Genomic DNA, 24,917 nt, shown 5'->3' on the forward strand with positions numbered 1-24,917 from the left:
GGCTGGACACAGAACCATTACTGGTGGCTGTGTATATTACAGACTGGGATTTACTTTTTTTTTTCTTTGGTGGAAGATGGGAAGAGGCTCATCTAATCTAAGTAGAATCTAAAGTTTTTTTTAAGGCCGGATCACTCCAAGCTACATTGTATCAGTCCTTCCATTTTCAGTAACAGAAGTCAAAATTCAGCTCCAGTCCCAACATTGTACGTGTAGCCGTCCATCCCTGCTTACTAATGGTTTCTAGATCTTGTCTCGGGAGACCTTCCTCCATGCTTCCCACAATGTTTCTGACCATCTCCTACCTCAACGCCTTCTTGCGTGTCTCAATATTGTCTACAGTGGTCGTTCATGTTTAGTATGGTCTCTGCTCACCCCCAAATCTGCTTCATGTCTTCCAATATTGGCCACCTAGATGCCCTTTTCATGTTTTGCTCTAGGTTTGCAATACTTTATCTTGACCCTGCTTGATGCTTACTAATGGCTTCCAGTGTGGTCTCTGTAGACCTCCCTACATACTTTCTCACTTTCCCCAATAAGGCTCCAATCCATGCTCATTGTTTCCATTATTGACCCTGTAGACCCCCATCCGTGCTCCCTAACATTTTCTTACGTTTTCTCTGTAGACCTCCCATCCACCTCCATGTTTTATCTCCTGTAGAGAGAACATGTATCTCCCCTGAGTGTTAAATGTCACATTTGAGCCTTTAGTGATCTCTCAAACTTTGCATGACATGTTTTTTTTTCTACCTGCTAAAAAAAAAATTGGATCAAGACTCTCGGGCTGCTTTGTATGTAACACCGAGAAGGAGGCAACTGGGAGCCAGAGTTCTCGAACAATTTCTGATGAAGGGCTCGAAAAAAGTTAAGGTATATTTTTTTTCTTTGAAGTACACTCAGGAACCCGACCTGGGCACTAAAGAAACGTTAGGAAGAAAGAACTTGTACATTGTAACGTGAAAATGACCTAGTGTTCACTTCTGTCTTAGAAGAATCTCAAAAGCCTGAACATATGATCTGACCCCCTCAGTTCAAAAGACACCAGTGTGTCCAGGAGTATCTTCCTTTTGATAAACTCTGTGTACACGACGTTTATAAGACACCAGCATATACACGAAGTCTAAAGTGTAGTCGTCGCACTTCTCTAGTGTGAAGTTGGCTCGCTGCTTGTGTGTTATTGGAGTAGGATCAACTGAGAGAAAGATGGCAATGGCAGAAATTTTCCAGTTCTCCTTTTCAGAAGAAGAAGTTCCCGAGTGATGGGAGAACTCTAGGAGCCTGTTTTGAAGGAACACCAACTTTTTGATGTTTGGAAGGAAAGGACATTACCCTCTTCTCCTGATGAAGTAGTGATCCCCATCTACTCCTCTTAGGTCAGGCCTCATCTGGATACTGTGTCCAGTTCTGGGTATCACACATTGTAAAAAAGACATTGAAAAACTGGAGCAAATTCAGAGAAGAGCGACCAGGATGGTGAGTGGACTGCAAACTATGTTCTACGAGGAATGGTTAAAGGATCTGGGAATGTTTAGCTGGCAAAAAAGAAGGCTACGAGGAGACTTAATAGGCATCTACAAATATCTGAAGGGCTGTCACTGTGTAGAGGGGTCATCATTATTCTCATTTATACATGGAAATACAAGAAGCAATGGAAGAAAACTGAAAGGGAGAAGATACAGATATTGGAGAAAACTTTTTTACAGTTAGGGTGATCAATGAGTGGAACAGGCGGCCACAAGAGGTGGTGAGTTCTCCTTCAATGGAAGACTTCAAAAAGAGGCTGGACAGACATCTGTCTGCGATGGTTTAGTGACTCCTGCATTGAGCAGGGGGTTGGATACCAGGACCCTGAAGATCACTTCCAACTCTACCATTCTAGTATTCTATGATACTGACCTGTACAGAGGACTATGAATTGGCACTGTAGACTTGGAAATCTTGCGAGAATTTTGAGCAACTTTTTTCACCTTTTCAGTGTTCATTATAGAATAAAGACGTTAAAGTCCTTTAAAACCTCGTTAAAGAAAACCTGATGACCATTATTAGTCATGTACAAGAAGATCAGCCATTAAAGATATAGATATATATATATATATATATATATATATATAGTACAGACCAAAAGTTTGGACACACCTTCCCATTTAAAGATTTTTCTGTATTTTCATAACTGAAAATTGCACACGGAAGGCATCAAAACTATGAATTAACACATGTGGAATTATATACTTATCAAAAAATTGTGAAACAACTGAAATTATGTCTTATATTCTAGGTTCTTCAAAGTAGCCACCTTTTGCTTTGATGACTGCTTTGCACACTCTTGGCATTCTCTTGATGAGCTTCATGAGGTAGTCACCGGGAATGGTCTTCACTTCACAGGTGTGCCCTGTCAGGTTTAATAAGTGGGATTTCTTGCCTTATAAATGGGGTTGGGACCATCAGTTGTGTTGAGCAGAAGTCTGGTGGATACACAGCTGATAGTCCTACTGAATAGACTGTTAGAATTTGTATGATGGCAAGAAAAAAGCATCTAAGTAAAGAAAAACGAGTGGCCATCATTACTTTAAGAAATGAAGGTCAGTCAGTCCGAAAAATTGGTAAAACTTTGAAAGCGTCCCCAAGTGCAGTTGCAAAAACCATCAGGCGCTACAAAGAAACTGGCTCACATGAGGACCACCCCAGGAAAGGAAGACCAAGAGTCACCTCTGCTTCTGAGGATAAGTTTATCCGAGTCACCAGCCTCAGAAATCGCAGGTTAACAGCAGCTCAGATTAGAGACCAGGTCAATGCCACACAGAGTTCTAGCAGCAGACACATCTCTACAACAACTGTTAAGAGACTTTGTGCAGCAGGCCTTCATGGTAAAATAGCTGCTAGGAAACCACTGCTAAGGACAGGCAACAAGCAGAAGAGACTTGTTTGGGCTAAAGAACACATGGAATGGACATTAGACCAGTGGAAATCTGTGCTTTGGTCTGATGAGTCCAAATTTGAGATCTTTGGTTCCAACCCCCGTGTCTTTGTGTGACGCAGAAAAGGTCAACGGATGGACTCTACATGCCTGGTTCCCACCGTGAAGCATGGAGGAGGAGGTGTGATGGTGTGGGGGGGCTTTGCTGGTGACACTGTTGGGGATTTATTCAAAATTGAAGGCATACTGAACCAGCATGGCTAACACAGCATCTTGCAGCGGCATGCTCTTCCATCCGGTTTGCGTTTAGTTGGACCATCATTTATTTTTCAACAGGACAATGACCCCAAACACACCTCCAGGCTGTGTAAGGGCTATTTGACCAAGAAGGAGAGTGATGGGTGCTACGCCAGATGACCTGGCCTCCACAGTCACCAGACAACCCAATCGAGATGGTTTGGGGTGAGCTGGACCGCAGAGTGAAGGCAAAAGGGCCAACAAGTGCTAAGCATCTCTGGGAACTCCTTCAAAATTGTTGGAAGACCATTCCCGGTGACTACCTCTTGAAGCTCATCAAGAGAATGCCAAGAGTGTGCAAAGCAGTCATCAAAGCAAAAGGTGGCTACTTTGAAGAACCTAGAATATAAGACATCATTTCACTTGTTTCACACTTTTTTGTTAAGTATATAATTCCACATGTGTTAATTCATAGTTTTGATGCCTTCAGTGTGAATGTACAATTTTCATAGTTATGAAAATACAGAAAAATCTTTAAATGAGGTGTGTCCAAACTTTTGGTCTGTACTGTGTGTGTGTGTATGTATATATATATATATATATTTGTCATTTCCCACAATCCTATTTTTTCCAATCCTGGATAGAATAGGATTGTGGTTGACAGGGAGGAAAATGTGAAAACTTAAGTGGTGTTGGTATATTTGGACCAGTCACCAGAGTATGCTAAGGTCTTGTTCACTTGGTATCCATCAATGTCTCTGTAGAAGACCGGTGGATGCCAAGAAGTAGAAGACAGAACTGTCACTATGGAAGAAACTCTGATGCGGTGGTCACATCCACCCAACTTTGGTGCACTCGGCAAGAGTCGAAGATTACATGATGTACACCTAAGCTCTTGGGAGAGAAACCAAAAAGCTCTGGAAGATCATGTAACACCTAGAAGGTACCCAACAACCAGAGCAGTGTTCTGGGGGCAGTTTTTGAGGAAGAGCTGGAAGAAGGCAGAACTGAGAAGATGGCCACGAGCCGAACGAGAGGAGAGAAGTGACCGAGAGCGGAACGAGAGGCAACAAGTGACCGAGAGCGGAAAGAGAGGAGACAAGTGACCGAGAGCGGAACGAGAGGAGACAAGTGACCGAGAGCGGAACGAGAGGACGCAAGGGAACGAGAGGAGACAAGTGACCGAGAGCGGAACGAGAGGAGACAAGTGACCGAGAGCGGAACGAGAGGACGCAAGGGAACGAGAGGAGACAAGTGACCGAGAGTGGAACGAGAGGACACAGGGGAACGAGAGGAGACAAGTGACCGAGAGCGGAACGAGAGGACGCAAGGGAACGAGAGGAGACAAGTGACCGAGAGTGGAACGAGAGGACACAAGGGAACAAGAGGAGACAAGTGACCGAGAGTGGAACGAGAGGACACAGGGGAACGAGAGGAGACAAGTGACCGAGAGCGGAACGAGAGGACGCAAGGGAACGAGAGGAGACAAGTGACCGAGAGTGGAACGAGAGGACACAAGGGAACAAGAGGAGACAAGTGACCGAGAGTGGAACGAGAGGACACAAGGGAACAAGAGGAGACAAGTGACCGAGAGCGGAACGAGAGGAGACAAGTGACCGAGAGCGGAACGAGAGGACACAAGGGAATGAGAGGAGACAAGTGACCGAGAGCGGAACGAGAGGACACAAGGGAACGAGAGGAGACAAGTGACCGAGAGTGGAACGAGAGGAGACAAGTGACCGAGAGCGGAAGAGAGGAGACAAGTGACCGAGAGCGGAACGAGAGGAGACAAGTGACCGAGAGTGGAACGAGAGGACACAGGGGAACGAGAGGAGACAAGTGGCCGAGAGTGGAACGAGAAGACACAAGGGAACGAGAGGAGACAAGTGACCGAGAGTGGAACGAGAGGACACAGGGGAACGAGAGGAGACAAGTGACCGAGAGTGGAACGAGAGGACACAGGGGAACGAGAGGAGACAAGTGACCGAGAACGGAAGAGAGGAGACAAGTGACCGAGAGCGGAACGAGAAGACACAAGGGAACGAGAGGAGACAAGTGACCGAGAGTGGAACGAGAGGACACAGGGGAACGAGAGGAGACAAGTGACCGAGAGCGGAACGAGAGGACACAAGGGAACGAAAGGAGACAAGTGACTGAGAGCGGAACGAGAGGAGACAAGGGAACGAGAGCGGAACGAGAGGAGACAAGTGACCGAGAGCGGAATGAGAGGAGAAGACAGTGACAGTCTCCCTATCCTGAGATGACGATAAAGGGAAATGCCTGACAAAAATTATTCAACACCAGTTCCCAAGCCACACAAAGCCAAAGGGAGCTGAGAAATCTGGCTGCACATCAAGGGCCCCTGGTGTATCAATGACACGACTAACCATAAGGTCTCAGAAGGGATAATTGCACCAAAGTGTCAGTTTGCTTTACGTCATCCCTCACGTTACATATCATTTTATTGGACGGTGGCCGGGATGTCATTAGGTTTGGAATGATTGTGCTGTAACTTTGTACTTTTTTTGACAAAGTTTTTGCTTATCTTGACTACAGTGAACTTTATTTTGCAGCAAAGCTCTTGTTGCTTTACCATTAATTCCACTTCAGGCTCATCACTTAGAAGTTAGGTGTCCCCAAGGAAGTTTAAGGGTTTGAAGAGCAGAAAGCGCAGCCCGAGGCGAGAAATGTTAATAACAGACTCAAAGGTGTCACTGGAGGCAAAATATGATTCAGCGAATTCATCGCCTTTCTCCTCTATGCCGCTGGGACGGGGAAAGTAAGCGAGATCTGTGAGAAGAGCATGTTTGTTGTGCACTTCATATACCAGGATACCTTCTGTCGGAATATTTAACTGCCTTGTTCACACCATCTAATTAAGCCCATCATGTGAGCCCGGACTATAAAGAAACCACACGGCAGGAGGAATTGTTACTAGCCGGAGCCTCGGGAGCAATACTTAGAGATGCCGCCATTGACACAAATGATCATGGAAGCTACATAGGCGTATGTTGGTCAATGTTTGATAAGGTAACATAACATATAGTGTTTAATTATTCCTCTATAAGGAAAGCAATTAATGGTTACTTCCACAATGGTGACCAGGAGGTTCCATGGATGGATCTTGTACCTGTGATAGTCTGAGGCCATTCACATATCCATGATTTTTTTTTTTTGAGACCAATGGAAAATCCGAGAGATTTGTTGGATGAAAATAGTCAACACAAATTCATGGGTGTGAGGAAAAAAAATCTGACTGCCATCAGATGACATCCGAGTTGGGACCGACTGTCATAAATGAAGAAACCTTTTTTTCCCCACACGTACGAGAAAAACTGATGACACGCTGATCAATCTCTGATCAAAATAATTGGTCCGTTTTTCTCGGACTTGATAAAATTGGCGTCTGAATGAGGCCTTACCAAGAGAACCAACTGACCAGAAGACCTCGCCTGCACTGACGACTGTCGTGTCCTTGCAATCCCCTGAGCCAACGCGACCCTTTCCTTTTCTTGTACGGAGCGGTATTTGTTTTTTTTGGCTCCTAATTGCCATTTTTGGTCCAGATTTCAGGCTACAAAATTCAGCCACATCCGTCCAATGAGGCAAAAAACTTCCTTTGCTGTTACTTTGATAAATTTTAGGAAGGATTTTTTTTTTTTTTAAGGTTTCAGGACTTTTTTTCTCCAAACCAGTCATTATAAAATAAATAAGCGCTATTTACCACTCCGCACTCCCAACTCTCCGATTGGACCAGAAGCGAGGACGTCCCAAGCATTCAGCTGAGGCCACTAACTGGTGGCATGGGTAGAGGACACGTATTTCTTTATTATGGCTAGTTAAAAAAAAAAAAAAAAAACTCATTGTAAACGCCTTTAAAAGAAAACCTGATGACCTTCTTTTACGGTCGATCTGCTTCAAAAGATATAAAATATGGCTGTCTATATATTTTGTTTTATTTCAGTTGTATCCCACTGGTTATATACATATACGGTGTATATATATTTTTTTATAAATCCTTCCTATCGCTAGTGGCAAACAGTTTGGATAGATCTATGGTGGACATGAAGGAAACCTGCGGGATACTCGAGATGACGACAGACCTAATATAAGAGAAGCTAATGGCTGCATCCGCCTATCGACTATAATTTTTGGTCGTATTCGCATTTGATCTTTTTGCTAATTTTTAAAGCATTTAATCAATGAAACTGCAGGAACTAGAGATAACATTTATGTTTCCAATACTAGGATTATTTAATTTATTTTTACGGGGGGAAACCAATTCCTATCCTTACATTAGACTTTCTCCTGCCCGGAGTCCCGTAGAATATCAGATCGGGGGCGAGTTGCGATAAGCTTGAGGTAGCAGTATGACTTTGCATGGCAGCTAGGACTTAGCAATTTTTCAGTCCTTGGTTAAAAAATGTATAATGGTTGAAGCAAGAAGAAAAATAATGAATGAGATACCCAATGATGATGGTGTCTGACGTACATTTTTAAGTGCTACAGTTACAGGCTTTTTTTCCGAATGCGTCATTCTTACGACTGCACACAAGAAGAGTTGGCCGCCTTGTTTTAAGCAAGAAAGAGAAACGGTAAAACTCATGATAACCAGTATTTGCTCACATTTTATAGCCCAGGTTGAGGTTCAGACAACCCTCCCTTCATTTTTTTTTTCCTGTAGATGTCTTTGATCAGATCTTTAGTGAGCCTCACCATCAAAGTTATAAACCATTCCAAAGATATTGAACTTAAATTAATTTTGGACATATTTCCCCTCCATTTCATTTTAAAGCTTGAGGTCAATACCAAGTTGGGAAAAAAACAAAGATTATCTACATGAGACCTCCAAGTCGGAACCATGGGGGGTTCAGCGAATGGAGAGAACGTCTGGCTTAGTTTTTCTTTCTAGAGTCACTACGAGGCTTCGTGAGAGAGGAATGGTCGTGATATGTTCTGGTTGTGCTCAGTGCTATGCGTATTGTATTCCAGTACGGTTTGGGTGGTACTATCTGGTCTTGATGGACAACATGATCCTGTGTTGACATCTGCAAGGCAACCACGATATCCATGAATGGTGATGGTGTGTAGTCATCTGGAATGACGATGAAATGTTTGGCACGTATTAGAAAAGTCTGTTATTGGTGTTTCTTCAGATAAGTTGGGCCATTACCCAAGTTGTCCCCAGTAAGAGATGGCAGTAGGAGGTATTAGACGTTCTCCTGACTTGGATTACTCTTGCTCCTGGGGATGAAGTCTCTGTGTTTGGTGGGACACGGGGGCACTGGTGTTTCTACAGGAAGGCCCTGCTGCTGATAGCCATAATTCACTTTGCCACATGGAAAGTGACGCAGCCGAAACAGAGGCACTTCCTGGACATTAGAAGTCAGCGTAGATGGCTCCAGAAGGACGGAGGAGCCTGGTAGTCTACCAGCAGTAATCCTAGGGGCAGCTGGACAACCTCCATCTGGAGCGTTATTCTCTCTGTCAGGGACTGGCTTTTCTGGAGGAGCAATGTTTCTGTCTACCGTTTTTCCAGTGAACCATGAGCCATAGGTAGGATTCCAAAGATTGGTAGGTTTGTTCCTGGATCCTCTCGTGCTTTGTAGTTCTGTGGGTGGGTTGGCTTGAGCCAAAGCCATTTTCTCATGCCCTCCTTCTGGAGGCTGTCTGGGATCCGGACGACCCTGTGGTTCAACGTGGACCTTATTGGGGACCTTCCGGACTGTTGGCACGGGAGGTGGAGACTGCAGACCGTGTCTGACTTCTCTTCCGGTCTTCTCAGGTGTCACCAGGAGTGGAGGGATCACATCTGGATCTTCTGGCCGTGTAGGGACTTTTTCCTCCTCTTCAATGAGCGGCCCATATTCTACAGGCAGGGAAGTGTTAATGACGTCTGGATCCTGCAATAAAAAAGAAAGAAATTACAATCTGACGCTTTATTTCATCGTCTGCAGATCGGGGGATAGTAGGAATAGTGTTGAGAAGTGGCCAGATGTGGCGGACAGTAGGGTCAGAAGACAAAGCTTCCACAATCCGACTTTTGTGGAACAGGACAGGGGACAACAAAACTGCAAGCAAAATATTCTACCGGGTGGTAACAAGATATCCAAATAATTCTCGTCCTGTTTATGCTATGGGAGATTCTCAGCTGTGGACACTGTGGAGTTTATAGTCCGGCTTTACCCACTCAGTAATGTCTCCCCTTATGGACCCCACAATCTCACTGATGCTACATGAAAACACTTGTTACTAAAAATGTCTGCAAACTATTTATTTGCCTGAACTTTTTTTTTCAATTCCTTATTAGCTGCTAATGTCTGTAATACAATATACCAAAATAAGCTGCTTGGTGCGGGGCAATAGGCGATGCTCGCTGCGGTGTAATAAGTGTAGTGGTGTGATATGACCTGTAGACTGGAAAACCACTGGAGATGTAAACTGTAATATTATAGGAGCTGTACCCTCCAGTACAATGGGAGCTCCAGGCTGCGGTACAATGGGAGCTCCGGGTTGCGGTACAGTGGGAGCTGCGGTACAGTGGGAGCTCCAGGCTGCGGTACAGTGGGAGCTCCAGGCTGCGGTACAGTGGGAGCGCCAGGTTGCGGTACAGTGGGAGTGCCAGGTTGCGGTACAGTGGGAGCTCCGGGCTGCGGTACAGTGGGAGCTCCGTTTTGCGGGTACAGTGGGAGCTCCGTTTTGCGGGTACAGTGGGAGCTCCGGGCTGCGGTACAGTGGGAGCGCCGGGCTGCGGTACAGTGGGAGCTCCGGGTTGCGGTACAGTGGGAGCTCCAGGTTGCGGTACAGTGGGAGCTCCAGGCTGCGGTACAGTGGGAGCTCCAGGCTGCGGTACATCGGTACGTTACATCTGTGTCGTTCACCACTATTGATAAATGGCGATTTGTTCCTCAGACTGATGGTCGCTCCTCTCCGGCTCATTTATCACATGGCTTCCAGCCGCGTAATTACACTCTGCCTTTATACTGTGGTTTCATTTTCTGATAAGCGCATTCAATTTTGAGGTGGGCGACATTTCTTTGTATCACTGACCGGCCGGTGTCTTACTGTGCAGAATGGGAAAACAATTGGTGTCATAATCGCAGCGAGGAGGATTCAGTTCTGATAGCGGCTTAAATTTAAAAAAAAAAAAAAAGTAATTCCAGATTCCATTTTTTCTATATTTGCACAGGAGACGGTGCAGTGAAAGACGACTATTTAATTTACAACTATGCGCTGATTAGTTTCCTTAAAGGGGTCAGAGCTTAAACTTTGGCAGTGTGAACAGAAGATTGGGATTTAAAGGGAACCTGTCCTCAGGATTGTGCTCAGTGACCACAAACAGTGTCAGGTCGGCGCCGTTATACTGATTACACTGATACCTGGTGATGAAATCCGTCTTGTGGTTGTTGTGTAATCTTTATTTTCAGTTTTTAGTTAATGTTATGCCCGTGCTCCGTGGCAGCCTGTAGCTTACATACTGAATAATATATATATATATTGAAAAAGAAAATCCCATTCAGCAGGTGCCGGCGCTGCAGCATGACCGCATCTATAATATGCATTGAATTATTTTATTTGGTGATATACATTTATTCTGAACAAACAAAAAATCTGTCTCAAAATGGTGCCGGCCGATCTCGGTGATCCGATAGATGCTACCTCGCAGGCGCCGCCTGTGCCATCTTGGTGGAGACAATTTTTTTTTCTCCTCTAGGAAAATGGTGTAGGTGGCACCTCTGCAATAGTATCTATCGGATCGCCAAGATCGTCCTGCGGCATTTTGAGCCAAGTTTTTTTTTTTTTCAGAATAATTGTATATCACTAAATAAAACCATTTAATGCATATTATAGATACGATCATGCTGCAGCGCCCCTGACACCTGCTGAATGAGATTTTTTTTTTTTTCCAATACATATTATGTTTAGTATATAAAATAGGAGGAGGCAGGTCAGTGACCTGTTATAAGCCATACAGATGAATATATAAGCAGAGCACCACATGAAGACCCCCTCACTCACAGGCTGCCCCGGGGCATGAGCATATCATTAACTCAAAACTGAAAATAAAGATTAAACAACAACTAAAAGACGGATTTCATCACCAGGTATCATTGTAATCAGCATAACGGCGCCGACCTGACACTGTCTGTAGTTACTGAGCACAATCCTGAGGACAGGGGCACTTTAAAGGATATGATGCTGCCTGCAGCCACCACTTGAGGGCGCTTATGAGCTTACTGCATACACTACTCCTATGCTCCCTCTAGTGGTGGCTGTAATGATAAAAAAAATGCAAATAGAGCAACTATAGAAGCAACCACATACTGGCCTCTAAAGAAAACCAAGGACGGATCAGCACAAGGACGGATCAGCACAAGGCCAAATGCACCCCAGCCGAACACTATATGCGAGACTCTAACCTAAAGAAAAGTAAATTCTTGGAAATAATGACTTCATTGCTACCAGTCGGGCTCCACTGCACCCCTGCATGACACCATTTCAGGTTTCAGACTTGTAGGTGAAGATACAATCCCATAGGGAGTGACTGTTTCACTGCTGGGAAACTGGAGATTTCATTGTTACGATTCATGTCACTCCCCAGCTAGAGGGAGGGCAGAATAAGTAATTTCATGGCTAGCAATAACTGAAAGAACCATTGACGAGATTGATGATGTCATTTCTATGAGCCAGAAGAAGGTCAAGGTAGATTATGACATCATTACTAGATAAAGGGGGGTCAATCATAAGAATTGATGATGTCATTGAGCTGAGGGGGTCAATTATTGGGGTCAATTATATTATTGTTCCCGGCCAGCGGGGTCTATTCCACCCCTACTTGGAACCATTACTGGTTTGCAGACCAAGCCAGAGGGAGGCCTATTGTCGAGGTTGAGGATGTCACTGGTACCACCCAGTGGGAGGTCTATCGTCAAGGTCACTACCAGCCAGAGAGAGGTCAATCGTCAAGGTCAATTATGCAACTACTACCAGCCAGAGTGAGGTCTATCGTTAAGATCAATGATGTCACTACCAGCCAGAGGGAGGTCAATCGTCAAGGTCAATGATGTCACTGCTACCAGCCAGAGGGAGGTCTATCGTCAAGGTCAATGATGTCACTACTAGCCAGAGGGAGGTCTATCGTCAAGGTCAATTATGCGGCTACAACCAGCCAGAGGGAGGTCTATCGTTAAGGTCAATGATGTCACTACCAGCCAGAGGGAGGTCTATCGTCGAGGTTGATGATGTCACTGCTACCAGCCAGTGGGAGGTCTATCATCAAGGTCAATGATGTCACTACCAGCCAGAGGGAGGTCTATCGTCAAGGTCAATTTTGCGACTACTATCAGCCAGAGGGAGGTCTATTGTTAAGGTCAATGATGTCATGACCAGCCAGTGGGAGGTCTATCATCGAGGTCGATGTCACTTCTACCAGCCAGAGGGAGGTCTATTGTCAAGGTCAATTATGCAACCACTACCAGCCAGAGGGAGGTCTATCGTTAAGGTCAATAATGTCACTGCTACCAGCCAGAGAGAGGTCTATCGTCAAGGTCAATGATGTCACTGCTACCAGCCAGTGGGAGGTCCATCATCGCGGTCAATGATAGACCTTCCACTGGCTGGTAGCAGTATCATCGAGGTCGATGATGTCACTGCTACCAGCCAGAGGGAGGTCTATCGTTGAGGTCTATGTCACTGCTACCATCTAGACAGTGATCTGTTGTTGACATCAATTTTGCCATGGCCTCTAGGTGAAGTGTATTGTTGGAATCGATCATGGCTTCGTTACTGGCCAGAGGGGTCACTTTTCGAACCACTGACCACTGAGGTCATCGCTAACAGTGAGGGGGGTCCATTGCTGTCCTGCTGCAGATCTTTGAGACTGGCTCTGTTTTGAGCTTGTGCCATTGTTGAGGTTGATGATGTCATTGCTGCCAACAGAAGGGAGGACGTCCACTGTGGGAATAATTTATTTTCTCTTGGGTAGCAATGACATAATTGACCTTGAGAATGGACCTATTTCTGGCTGATAATGACGGAGTCCATCGTTGGGGTGAATAATGTCCTTTCCACCAGCCCGGGGCTTGTGCTCCATGGTCAGGAGCTGTGATGTCACATTGAGTTTCCATCTGATGCAGATCTGTCCATAGAAATATCAGCACATGGAGGAACCGTAAACCTCACAGCTGACACTTCGTTACAATTGCTCTTCCATGAGATGCGTCCTGTGTAAGGGTGATTAGTACTTGTAGTACACGTGCAGACTGCTGCGTCAGGCCCTGGAGGCTTCGCGCTATCTCTTGTCCGTCTTGTCGCTCCTTTTCTTCTCCTCGTGGCGTCGTCCGTGCGCAGAACAGCGGTTAATTAAACAGCACATTATGCAGGCAGAGGTTAATGAAAAGCCGCCACTAATTGATTTATAATCGTCTATTTCTTGACACGAGTCGTCTGGCTCCGCTCCCAGGGTGGAATCTTTTTCTTTTTAGAGTTTGGCCAAAAATAAAAGGATCCAATAATGCGGCATTTTACGACTGCAGAATGTGGAGCGAGAATCAGAGGAGCCCAACTCGGAGGGACGGGGAGAGGAAAAGAGGTTTTCTTCCAAATCCCAGCAGCGAAATCAATATGATAAGACTGATGAGGCCGAGCGTCTCCAGCCGCATCCATACAGGAATGACAACCACGGAGCACTACTGCAGATAATACACGGAAAAGGTTGTCACAGTGTACAGACAGTGGCATGGAAACGTTTGTGCACTCCTGGTCAAAATTACAGTTAGTGTGAACAGATAAGCAAGTTAAATATGAAATGATTTCTACAAGGCCTAAAGTTACAGATGACACATTTTCTTTATATTTTAGGCAAAAAAAATATATAGTTTTTCATTTTTTACATTTTAAAAATCACAAAAAGTAAAATGGACTAATGCAAAAGCTTGTGCACCCTTGTAGATGTGTGTGCTTTGACCAAGGAGTCAGACCTTAATTAGCCTGTTAGGGTTATGGCTTGTTCACTATCATTGTTAGAGAAGGCCAGGTGATGAAAATTTCCCAGCTTTATAAAACCCAGCCTCCTCTAACCTTGTGCCAAACACAGTAGCCATGGGTTCTTCTAAGCAGCTGCCGAGCATTCCGAAAATGTAAATGGTGGAGGCCCACAAAGCAGGAGAAGGCTAGAAGAAGATCGAACAGTGGAGGTCAAGATAAGGTCTGGAAGACCAAGCAAAATTTCAGTAAGAGCTGCTCGTAGGTTTGCTAGAGAGGCAAATCAGAACCCCCGCTTGACTGCAAAAGAGCTTCAGAAAGATTTAGCAGTCTCTGAAGTTGTGGTACATTGCTCTACTGTTCAGAGACATCCGCACAAATATGGCCTTCATGGAAGAGTCATCAGTAGAAACTCTCTCCTGCGTCCTCAGCCAAAAATTTAGTCAGAAGTATGCAAAAGAATATCTAAACAAGCCTGATGCATTTTGGAAACAAGTCCTGTGGACCGATGAGGTTGAAATAGCACTCCTTGGTCTCAATGATCAAAGGCAGGGGTGTCAAACTGCATTCCTCGAGGGCTGCAAACAGGTCATGTTTTCAGGATTTCCTTGTACTGTACAGGTGATAATTTAATCACCTACACAAATAATGAGTTGGTGATTAAATTATCACCTGTGCAGTACAAGGAAATCCTGAAAACATGACCTGTTTGCAGCCCTCGAGGAATGCAGTTTGACACCGCTGATCAAAGGTATGTGTGGAGAAAACAGAGCACAGAATTTCAGGAAAAGAACATCTCGCCATTACCATTAAGCATGGGGGTGGATCAATCATGCTTTGTGGTTGTGTTGCAGCCAATGGCACGGGGAACATTTCACGGATAGAGGGGACAACCTCAAAGGTGCAAGCTGAAGGTTTAACAATAGCCCTCACAGTCCCCTGATCTGAAAATCCATCAAACAAGAAATGAAAGACTCTTGTCTGGCTACAAAAAGCTTTTACAAGCTGTGATACTTTCACAATGGGGTGCTACTACCAGGGCTGTGGAGTCGGAGTCCGAGCCCATTTTGGTCGAGTCAGAATTGGTGTAATGGAAATTGAGGAGTCTGAGTCGGAGGTTTGGCTTACCGACTCCACAGCCCTGGCTACTAGGTACTAACCATGCAGGGTGCCCAAACTTTTGCATCAACCCATTTTCCTTTTTAGTAATTTTTTAAAATGGAAAAGTTGGCATATATGTACACTGCTCAAAAAAATAAAGAGACACTTAAACAACAGAATATAACTCCAAGTAAATCAAACTTCTGTGACATCAAACTGTCCACTTAGGAAGCAGCAATGATTGACAATCAATGTCACATGCTGTTGTGCAAATGGAATAGACAACAGATGGAAATTATTGGCAATTATCAAGACACACTCAATAAAGGAGTGGTTCTGCAGGTGGGACCACAGACCACATCTCAGCACCAATGCTTTCTGGCGATGTTTTGATCACTTTTGAATGTTGGTTGTGCTTGCACACTTCTGGTAGCATGAGACGGACTATACAACCCACACAAGTGGCTCAGGTAGTGCAACTCATCCAGGATGGCACATCAATGAGAGCTGTGGCAAAAAGGTTTGCTGTGTCTGTCAGCATAGTGTCCAGAGGCTGGAGGCGCTACCAGGAGACAGGCCAGTACACCAAGAGACGTGGAGGGGGGCCGTAGGAGGACAACAACCCAGCAGCAGGACCGCTACCTCCGCCTGTGTGCAAGAAGGAACAGTAGGAGCACTGCCAGAGCCCTGCAAAATGACCTCCAGCAGGCCACAAATGTGCATGTGTCTGCACAAACGGTTAGAAACCGACTCCATGAGGATGGTCTGAGTGCCCGATGTCCACAGATGGGGGTTGTGCTCACAGCCCAACACCGTGCAGGACGCTTGGCATTTGCCACAGAACACCAGGATTGGCAAATTCGCCACTGGCGCTCTGTGCTCTTCATAGATGAAAGCAGGTTCACACTGAGCACATGTGACAGACGTGACAGAGTCTGGAGACGCCGTGGAGAGCGATCTGCTGCCTGCAACATCCTTCAGCATGACCGGTTTGGCAGTGGGTCAGTAATGGTGTGGGGTGTCATTTCTTTGGAGGGCCGCACAGCTCTCCATGTGCTCGCCAGAGGTAGCCTGACTGTCATTAGGTACCGAGATGAGATCCTCAGACCACCTGTGAGACCATATGCTGGTGCGGTTGGCCTTGGGTTCCTCCTAATGCAGGACAATGCCAGACCTCATATGGCTGGAGTGTGTCAGCAGTTCCTGCAAGATGAAGGCATAGAAGCTATGGACTGGCTGCCCGTTCCCCACACCTGAATCCGATTGAACACATCTGGGACATCATGTCTCACACCATCCACCAACATCACGTTGCACCACAGACTGTCCAGGAGTTGTCGGGTGCTTTAGTCCAGGTCTGGGAGGAGATCCCTCAGAAGACCATCCGCCGCCTCATCAGGAGCATGCCCAGGCATTGTAGGGAGATCATACAGGCACGTGGAGGCCACACACACTACTGAGCATCATTTCCTTGTCTTGAGCATTTCCACTGAAGTTGGATCAGCCTGCAATTTGATTTTCCACTTTGATTTTGATCATCATTCCAAATCCAGACCTCAGTGGGATATTAGTTGTGATTTACGTTGATCATTTTTAGGTTTTACTGTTCTCAACACATTCCACTATGCAATGAATAAAGATTTACACCTGGAGTATTTCATTCAGCGATATCTAGGATCTGGGATTTTAGTTTTCCCTGTATTTTTTCGAGCTGTGTGTATGTGTATAATGTGTGTGTGTGTATATATATATATATATATATATATATATATACACATATACAGGTCCTTCTCAAAAAATTAGCATATAGTGTTAAATTTCATTATTTACCATAATGTAATGATTACAATTAAACTTTCATATATTATAGATTCATTATCCACCAACTGAAATTTGTCAGGTCTTTTATTGTTTTAATACTGATGATTTTGGCATACAACTCCTGATAACCCAAAAAACCTGTCTCAATAAATTAGCATATCAAGAAAAGGTTCTCTAAACGACCTATTACCCTAATCTTCTGAATCAACTAATTAACTCTAAACACATGCAAAAGATACCTGAGGCTTTTATAAACTCCCTGCCTGGTTCATTACTCAAAACCCCCATCATGGGTAAGACTAGCGACCTGACAGATGTCAAGAAGGCCATCATTGACACCCTCAAGCAAGAGGGTAAGACCCAGAAAGAAATTTCTCAACAAATAGGCTGTTCCCAGAGTGCTGTATCAAGGCACCTCAATGGTAAGTCTGTTGGAAGGAAACAATGTGGCAGAAAACGCTGTACAACGAGAAGAGGAGACCGGACCCTGAGGAAGATTGTGGAGAAGGACCGATTCCAGACCTTGGGGAACCTGAGGAAGCAGTGGACTGAGTCTGGTGTGGAAACATCCAGAGCCACCGTGCACAGGCGTGTGCAGGAAATGGGCTACAGGTGCCGCATTCCCCAGGTAAAGCCACTTTTGAACCATAAACAGCGGCAGAGGCGTCTGACCTGGGCTACAGAGAAGCAGCACTGGACTGTTGCTAAGTGGTCCCAAGTACTTTTTTCTGATGAAAGCAAATTTTGCAAGTCATTCGGAAATCAAGGTGCCAGAGTCTGGAGGAAGACTGGGGAGAAGGAAATGCCAAAATGCCTGAAGTCCAGTGTCAAGTACCCACAGTCAGTGATGGTGTGGGGTGCCATGTCAGCTGCTGGTGTTGGTCCACTGTGTTTCATCAAGGGCAGGGTCAATGCAGCTAGCTATCAGGAGATTTTGGAGCACTTCATGCTTCCATCGGCTGAAATGCTTTATGGAGATGAAGATTTCATTTTTCAGCACGACCTGGCACCTGCTCACAGTGCCAAAACCACTGGTAAATGGTTTACTGACCATGGTATTACTGTGCTCAATTGGCCTGCCAACTCTCCTGACCTGAACCCCATAGAGAATCTGTGGGATATTGTGAAGAGAAAGTTGAGAGACGCAAGACCCAACACTCTGGATGAGCTTAAGGCCGCTATTGAAGCATCCTGGGCCTCCATAACATCTCAGCAGTGTCACAGGCTGATTGCCTCCATGCCACGCCGCATTGAAGCAGTCATTTCTGCCAAAGGATTCCCGACCAAGTATTGAGTGCATAACTGAACATTATTATTTGATGGTTTTTTTGTTTGTTATTAAAAAACACTTTTATTTGATTGGATGGGTGAAATATGCTAATTTATTGAGACAGGTTTTTTGGGTTATCAGGAGTTGTATGCCAAAATCATCAGTATTAAAACAATAAAAGACCTGACAAATTTCAGTTGGTGGATAATGAATCTATAATATATGAAAGTTTAATTGTAATCATTACATTATGGTAAATAATGAAATTTAACACTATATGCTAATTTTTTGAGAAGGACCTGTATACACACACATATACAATTGTGCAAGTTCTCCCACTTAAAAAGATGAGAGAGGCCTGTAATTGACATCATAGGTAGACCGAAACTGAGAGTCAAAATGAGAAAAAAAAAATCTAGAAAATCACCTTGTCTGATTTGGAAAGATTTATTTTGCAAGTTATGGTGGAAAATAAGTGTTTGGTCATTAACAAAAGTTCATCTCCGTATTTTGTTATATCTCCTTTGTTGGCAATGAAAGAGGTCAAACGTTTTCTGTAAGTCTTCACAAGGTTGGCACACACTGTTGGTGGTATGTTGGCCCATTCTTATTAATGGAATTCCTATTAATATTTACGGAGCAAGTATGAAAACCAAGAAATTAAAAACCATGCAGATCTCCTCTAGAGCTGTGATGTCTTGGGCCTCTCGATGGGCAACACGGACTGTCAACTCCTTCCAAAGGTTTTCTATGGGGTTTAGATCTGGAGACTGGCTAGGCAACTCTAGGACCTTCATATGCTTCTTACGAAGCCACTCCTTCGTTGCCCTGGCGGTGTGCTTGGGATTATTATCATGCTGAAAGACCCATCCACGTTTCATCTTCAATGCCCTTGCTGATGGAAGGAGGTTTGCACTTAAAATCTCATGACACATGGCCCATTCATTCTTCAAGAACACGGATCAGTCCTGGTCACTTTGCAGAGAAAGAGCCCCAAAGCATGATGTTGCCACCCTCATGCTTCACAGTAGGTATGGTGTTCTTTGGATGCAACTCAGCATTCTGTCTCCTTCACACACGACAAGTTTTGTTTCTTCCAAACAGTTCTACTTTGGTTTCATCAGACCATATGACATTCTCCCAATACTCTTCTGGATGATCCAAGTGCTCTCTAGCAAACTTCAGATGGGCCCAGACATGTACTGACTTAAGCAGTGGGACACGTCTGGCACTGCAGGATGAGTCCCTGGCGGCATAGTGCGTTACTGATGGTAGCCTTTGTTGCGGTAGTCACAGCTCTATGCAGGTCATTCACTAGGTCCCCCCGTGTGGTTCTGGGATTTTTGCTCACCATTCTTGTGATCATTTTGACCCCACGGGATGAGATCTTGCGTGGAGCCCCAGATCGAGGGAGATTATCAGTGGTCTTGTATGTCTTCCATTTTCTTATTATTGCTCCCACAGTTGATTTCATCACTCCAAGCTGCTTGCCTATTGCAGATTCAGTCTTCCCAGCCTGGTGCAGGGCTAAAAATTTTGTTTCTGGTGTCCTTCGACAGCTCTTTGATCTTCACCATCTTGGAGTATGGAGTGTGACTGTTTGAGGTTGTGGACAGGTGTCTTTTATACTGCTAAGTTCAAACAGGTGCCATTACTACAGGTAATGAGTGGAGGACAGAGGAGCCTCTTAAAGAAGAAGCTACAGGATGCATGTTTTTAGGTGACCAAATAATGTTTTTCCCCCACTATATATATATATAATTTGCATAAAATGCAAAGAAAATGTGTCCTCTGTAACTTCAGCGCTTTTAGAGATCATTTCATTTTCAACTTGCTTACCTGATCACAATAACAGTAATTTTGACCAGGGGTGCCCAAACTTTTACATGCCACTGTATATTACTGATCCTGTATTATACCCTAGAACTGCACTCACTATTCTGCTGGTGCAGTCACTGTGTACATACATTACATTACTGATCCTGAGTTACATCTTGTATTACACCCCAGAGCTGCACTCACTATTCTGCTGGTGCAGTCACTGTGTACATACATTACATTACTGATCCTGAGTTACATCCTGTATTATACTCCAGAGCTGCACTCACTATTCTGCTGGTGCAGTCACTGTGTACATACATTACATTACTGATCCTGAGTTACCTCCTGTATTATACCCCAGAGCTGCACTCACTATTCTGCTGGTGCAGTCACTGTGTACATACATTATATTACTGATCCTGAGTTACATCCTGTATTATACTCAGAGCTGCACTCACTATTCTGCTGGTACAGTCACTGTGTACATACATTACATTACTGATCCTGAGTTACATCCTGTATTATACTCCATAGCTGCACTCACTGTTCTGCTGGTGCAGTGACTGTGTACATACATTACATTACTGATCCTGAGTTACATCCTGCATTATACTCCAGAGCTGCAGTCACTATTATGCTGGTGCAGTCACTGTGTACATACATTACTGATCCTGAGTTACATCCTGTATTATACTCCAGAGCTGCACTCACTATTCTGCTGGTGCAGTCACTGTGTACATACATTACTGATCCTGAGTTACATCCTGTATTATACCGCAGAGCTGCACTCACTATTCTGCTGGTGCAGTCACTGTGTACATACATTACTGATCCTGAGTTACATCCTGTATTATACTGCAGAGCTGCACTCACTATTCTGCTGGTGCAGTCACTGTGTACATACATTACATTACTGATCATGAGTTACATCCTGTATTATACCCCAGAGCTGCACTCACTATTCTGCTGGTGCAGTCACTGTGTACATACATTACATTACTGATCATGAGTTACATCCTGTATTATACCCCAGAGCTGCACTCACTATTCTGTTGGTGCAGTCACTGTGTACATACATTACATTACTGATCCTGAGTTACCCCCTGTATTATACTCCAGAGCTGCACTCACTATTCTGCTGGTGCAGTCACTGTGTACATACATTGCATTACTGATCCTGCACTGGTCTGATCTTGCATATTGATTTAGAGGGTCTCGTCTGACGTCTATTTATTTAATGGACCTGTCCTTGGGATCTGTATTCCAGGGGTCTTTTCTGGTATGCGTATTTATTTAATGGTTGTAGTCTGATGTTTATATTTATTTAAGGGTTCCAGGTCTGGGGGTCTACGTACATACCAGAGGGTTTGGTCCATTCTCAGGTCTCTGTTCAGGAGTCTGGTCTCAGGTCTGTATTCGGGGGTCTGGTATCAGGTCTGTATTTGGGGGTCTTGCCTTGCAGTCTGTATTCAGGGGTCTTGTCTTGCAGTCTGTATTCAGGGGGTCTGATGTCAGGTCTGTGTTCAGGGGTCTTGTCTTGCAGTCTGTATTCGGGGGGGTCTGGTCTTACGGTCTGTATTCGGGGGTCTGGTATCAGGTCTGTATTTGGGGGTCTTGCCTTGCAGTCTGTATTCAGGGGTCTTGTCTTGCAGTCTGTATTCAGGGGGTCTGATGTCAGGTCTGTATTCGGGGGGGTCTGGTCTTACGGTCTGTATTCGGGGGGTCTGGTCTTACGGTCTGTATTCGGGGGTCTTGTATCAGGTCTGTATTTGGGGGTCTTGCCTTGCAGTCTGTATTCAGGGGTCTTGTCTTGCAGTCTGTAATTGGGGAGGTCTGGTCTCAGGTCTGTATTCGGGGTGGTCTGGTATCAGGTCTGTATTTGGGGGTCTTGGCTTGTGGTCTGTATATTAGAGGGTTTACTCTAGTGGCTGCATTTGTATAGGGGGTCTGGTCTGTGGCGCCATTATTTTACTTTATGGGGTCTGGTCTTGGGCTGCTGTTGATGGACCTTGAATTTGTCACTTGTTGGCTTGCTTTGAGGCTCCCGCTGGGGGGACGCCGTGTCCTGGGTGGGGGGCGCCCCGCTTTATTCTGTTATACATCATTGGGCTTTGGCTGCTACCTGCGTGCAGTAGTCGATTCTCTCCAGTATGATGGAAAAGTGCGGCCGGTCCTCGGGTTGGTGCTGCCAACACTGCGTCATTATTCGGTACCTACAATGCAGAAAAGAACATTCGGCCATAATATACAGGGTGGACTCTCCGCACCCCGGCCTCCCCCATTACCGGCCCCTCAGCCCTTTACCACATAACATCAAATGATAAGACCTGTTAGAATGATATTATTGTAAATGCTCCATTCACTTCTAGAGCTGCACTCAAACATCTGCTGACTGAGAGACCCCTGCCCCAAAGCCAACCCCAATGCTGCCCGGTCCGAGAGCTGGGGGCAATTACAGCCTCTGCTATATCTATTACTTGACCAAATATTTTTTGGCAGGGTGCAGCACTCCAATCACATCCAAAGCTGCTATCAATACTGTAATATTGGATTTTCACACTAGAAGTCTGAAATAAAAGTGTGTGGTTTATGGACTGATCGCACCTTAGGCAGTGCGACAAATGGAGGCGCACAATCACCGGACATGTGAAATGTTGCAGAATTCTATTTGCAGCTCCGGATGTGACTGGAGACTGGACCCGACTAGAGTTCCCCCTTACAGACGAACAAATGAATATTTCAAAGTTACTGAATAATTGCGGAGTTTATCTGTCCACATCTACATACACGGGTCCTGGGCAGTTTTTGGGGGGATCCATTCTTCCTCCGCTGGTGACGAACTCCAGAACTTCCTGATTACTTTTACTGGGGTACGGCATGTAACCCAAAGAGAAGATCTCCCACAGCAGGACCCCAAAAGACCTGAAAGTAAAAAAAGGCAGTGAAACAGTCTGCAAATCAGTAATGATTGGAGGGGAAAAAACGCAAAACTGGGGACCAATCGGAGAAGTGTTTGTAAACTTTGCAGCAGTTTATTAACTCGCTTTACAGCAGAGACTTACCATGTGTCTGTCTTAGATGTAAATATCCCTTCCATGAAGGCCTCGGGGGGCATCCACTTTACTGGCAGCATGGCACAGCCTCCTTTTCTGTAATAACTGGCCCTGGGGAGAAGGCGTTAATCCACTGGTTACTAAAAGCCACGTTGTAGCTTTTACCCTCCCAACTCAAGGTTACATAATATTAGTAAATCGATGCACCACCTCTAACAAAAAAAAAGGTATGTTATAGCGCTCTTTCTGCTGAGAAAAATAACATTTATCCCATCGCTGGGGGACTAAGCATCCCAATGTTATTGCATTTCAAAGATCAGAGCATTAGAAATCAGGGATGGGGGGCGCTGTTGCATTGTTATCTATGGAAAAAGTTTGTTGATAGCAGTGGTAGGAAAGAGTACTGCATGTAAATAAAAATTGTCAAATATCAAATGCAATGATTTTGGATGGAAGCGTCACATTAAATTATTAGAAGCCTCAATTTAGTCACAATGACTTGTTCTAAGGGATGATACTGAATATTATAAACATTGAATATTCCCTTTAAAGCGATATACCAATTGTTGGCTCCTTTCACTTGCATTGATGGGGAAAAAAAGTGAGATTGAGCATTTTGGGGGGGGGGGGGGGGGGGGGGGGTTATAATCATCATCCCTTAAAAAAAGGAAAATATGACAATGGTAAAAGCTTAAAAGATGTTCTTCTGCAGCCTCCATTTAGAAGGAATTATGGTAACTAAATGTGCAATCATTTCTGGTAATTATTTCAAGCAAAGCAACAATCTTCAGCTCTTATGTATAATTATAAGCAGCGTTCGATGTTTTTATGATCTGCAAAGTATCGGACCTGACCTTTCAAGGAAGTAATTGTTGTTCCGGTCAGATAACGCGCTGCCTTAAATATTAGTTATGTTTGTTCTGCTTTGAACCCGCCGCTTCCTGGGGTCCACAAGCCACAATTTGCTGGAAACTAAGTATTTCATTGCTACCCCAGAACCTTTTTATGCAGTTTGTTGTATTGTCGATCTGTTGCTGGTTGTTCTGATCACATGCTGATTTGTTCTATCCAATTGGGGTAGTAATAAAGTTGCCATTTCTGCTAGTAGAAGAATTCTCTGCAACTTATTGCCAATTAGTCAATTTCTTTCCTTAACCACTAGGGGGCGATCTGTACGTGGCAAGTTAATGGGAAAGAAAAACGGATGAAAACCGATCACTCTCAGGTGACGACTCAGAATAAGCTGCCTGTGTGACATGAGGAATAACACTGTCTGGCCAGAAGATGACTCGTATCCCACAAATTTCATTATTTTCCCCTCTTCTGGCGCTAGCTCTCTAATTTTCAGTTATTTTTGAACTAGTGGATCTATAACTAGCTGCTATTATGTCCGCCATACACAGACGTGAGGGATTCCTGCTCTCCTCTTACTATGTAGCACATGTTCAGAATTAGCAGCAGCAGAATGGAGGTCGTTATACAATAGCATTGAGCAGTGTAGATGTGAATCCAGCTATGGGGTGAGCCAAAACACTTAATAGAAAGCGATAGCAAGGATGACAATATGCATCAATACTGAGCTGTGTAGCTGTAAATCCAGCTCTGGAGTGAGATAAATGCTTACTAGAAAGCAGCTGCATGGTGGACAATATATATAGCAGTAGAGGAGTGAATTCAGCTCCGGGGTGAGACAAAACACTTACTAGAAAGTAATAGC

General features: G+C 44.7%; 1 protein-coding gene across 1 annotated transcript in view; it reads right to left on the reverse strand.

Moving 5' to 3' along the window:
• Positions 1–7,761: 7,761 nt before the first annotated feature.
• Positions 7,762–24,917, reverse strand: part of ALK (ALK receptor tyrosine kinase) — a 750,864-nt gene continuing 733,708 nt past the window's right edge. The window contains exons 26-29 of the mRNA XM_069768364.1: positions 23,210–23,311; positions 22,935–23,069; positions 22,270–22,360; positions 7,762–9,054 (exon numbers count right to left, since the gene is read on the reverse strand). Of these exons, the coding sequence (XP_069624465.1) occupies positions 8,362–9,054; positions 22,270–22,360; positions 22,935–23,069; positions 23,210–23,311 (1,021 nt within the window). The 3' untranslated portion in view covers positions 7,762–8,361. The remainder of the gene's footprint in view (positions 9,055–22,269; positions 22,361–22,934; positions 23,070–23,209; positions 23,312–24,917) is intronic.

This window comes from Ranitomeya imitator, chromosome 5 (assembly GCF_032444005.1).
Source record: "Ranitomeya imitator isolate aRanImi1 chromosome 5, aRanImi1.pri, whole genome shotgun sequence".
Lineage (NCBI taxonomy): Eukaryota > Metazoa > Chordata > Amphibia > Anura > Dendrobatidae > Ranitomeya > Ranitomeya imitator.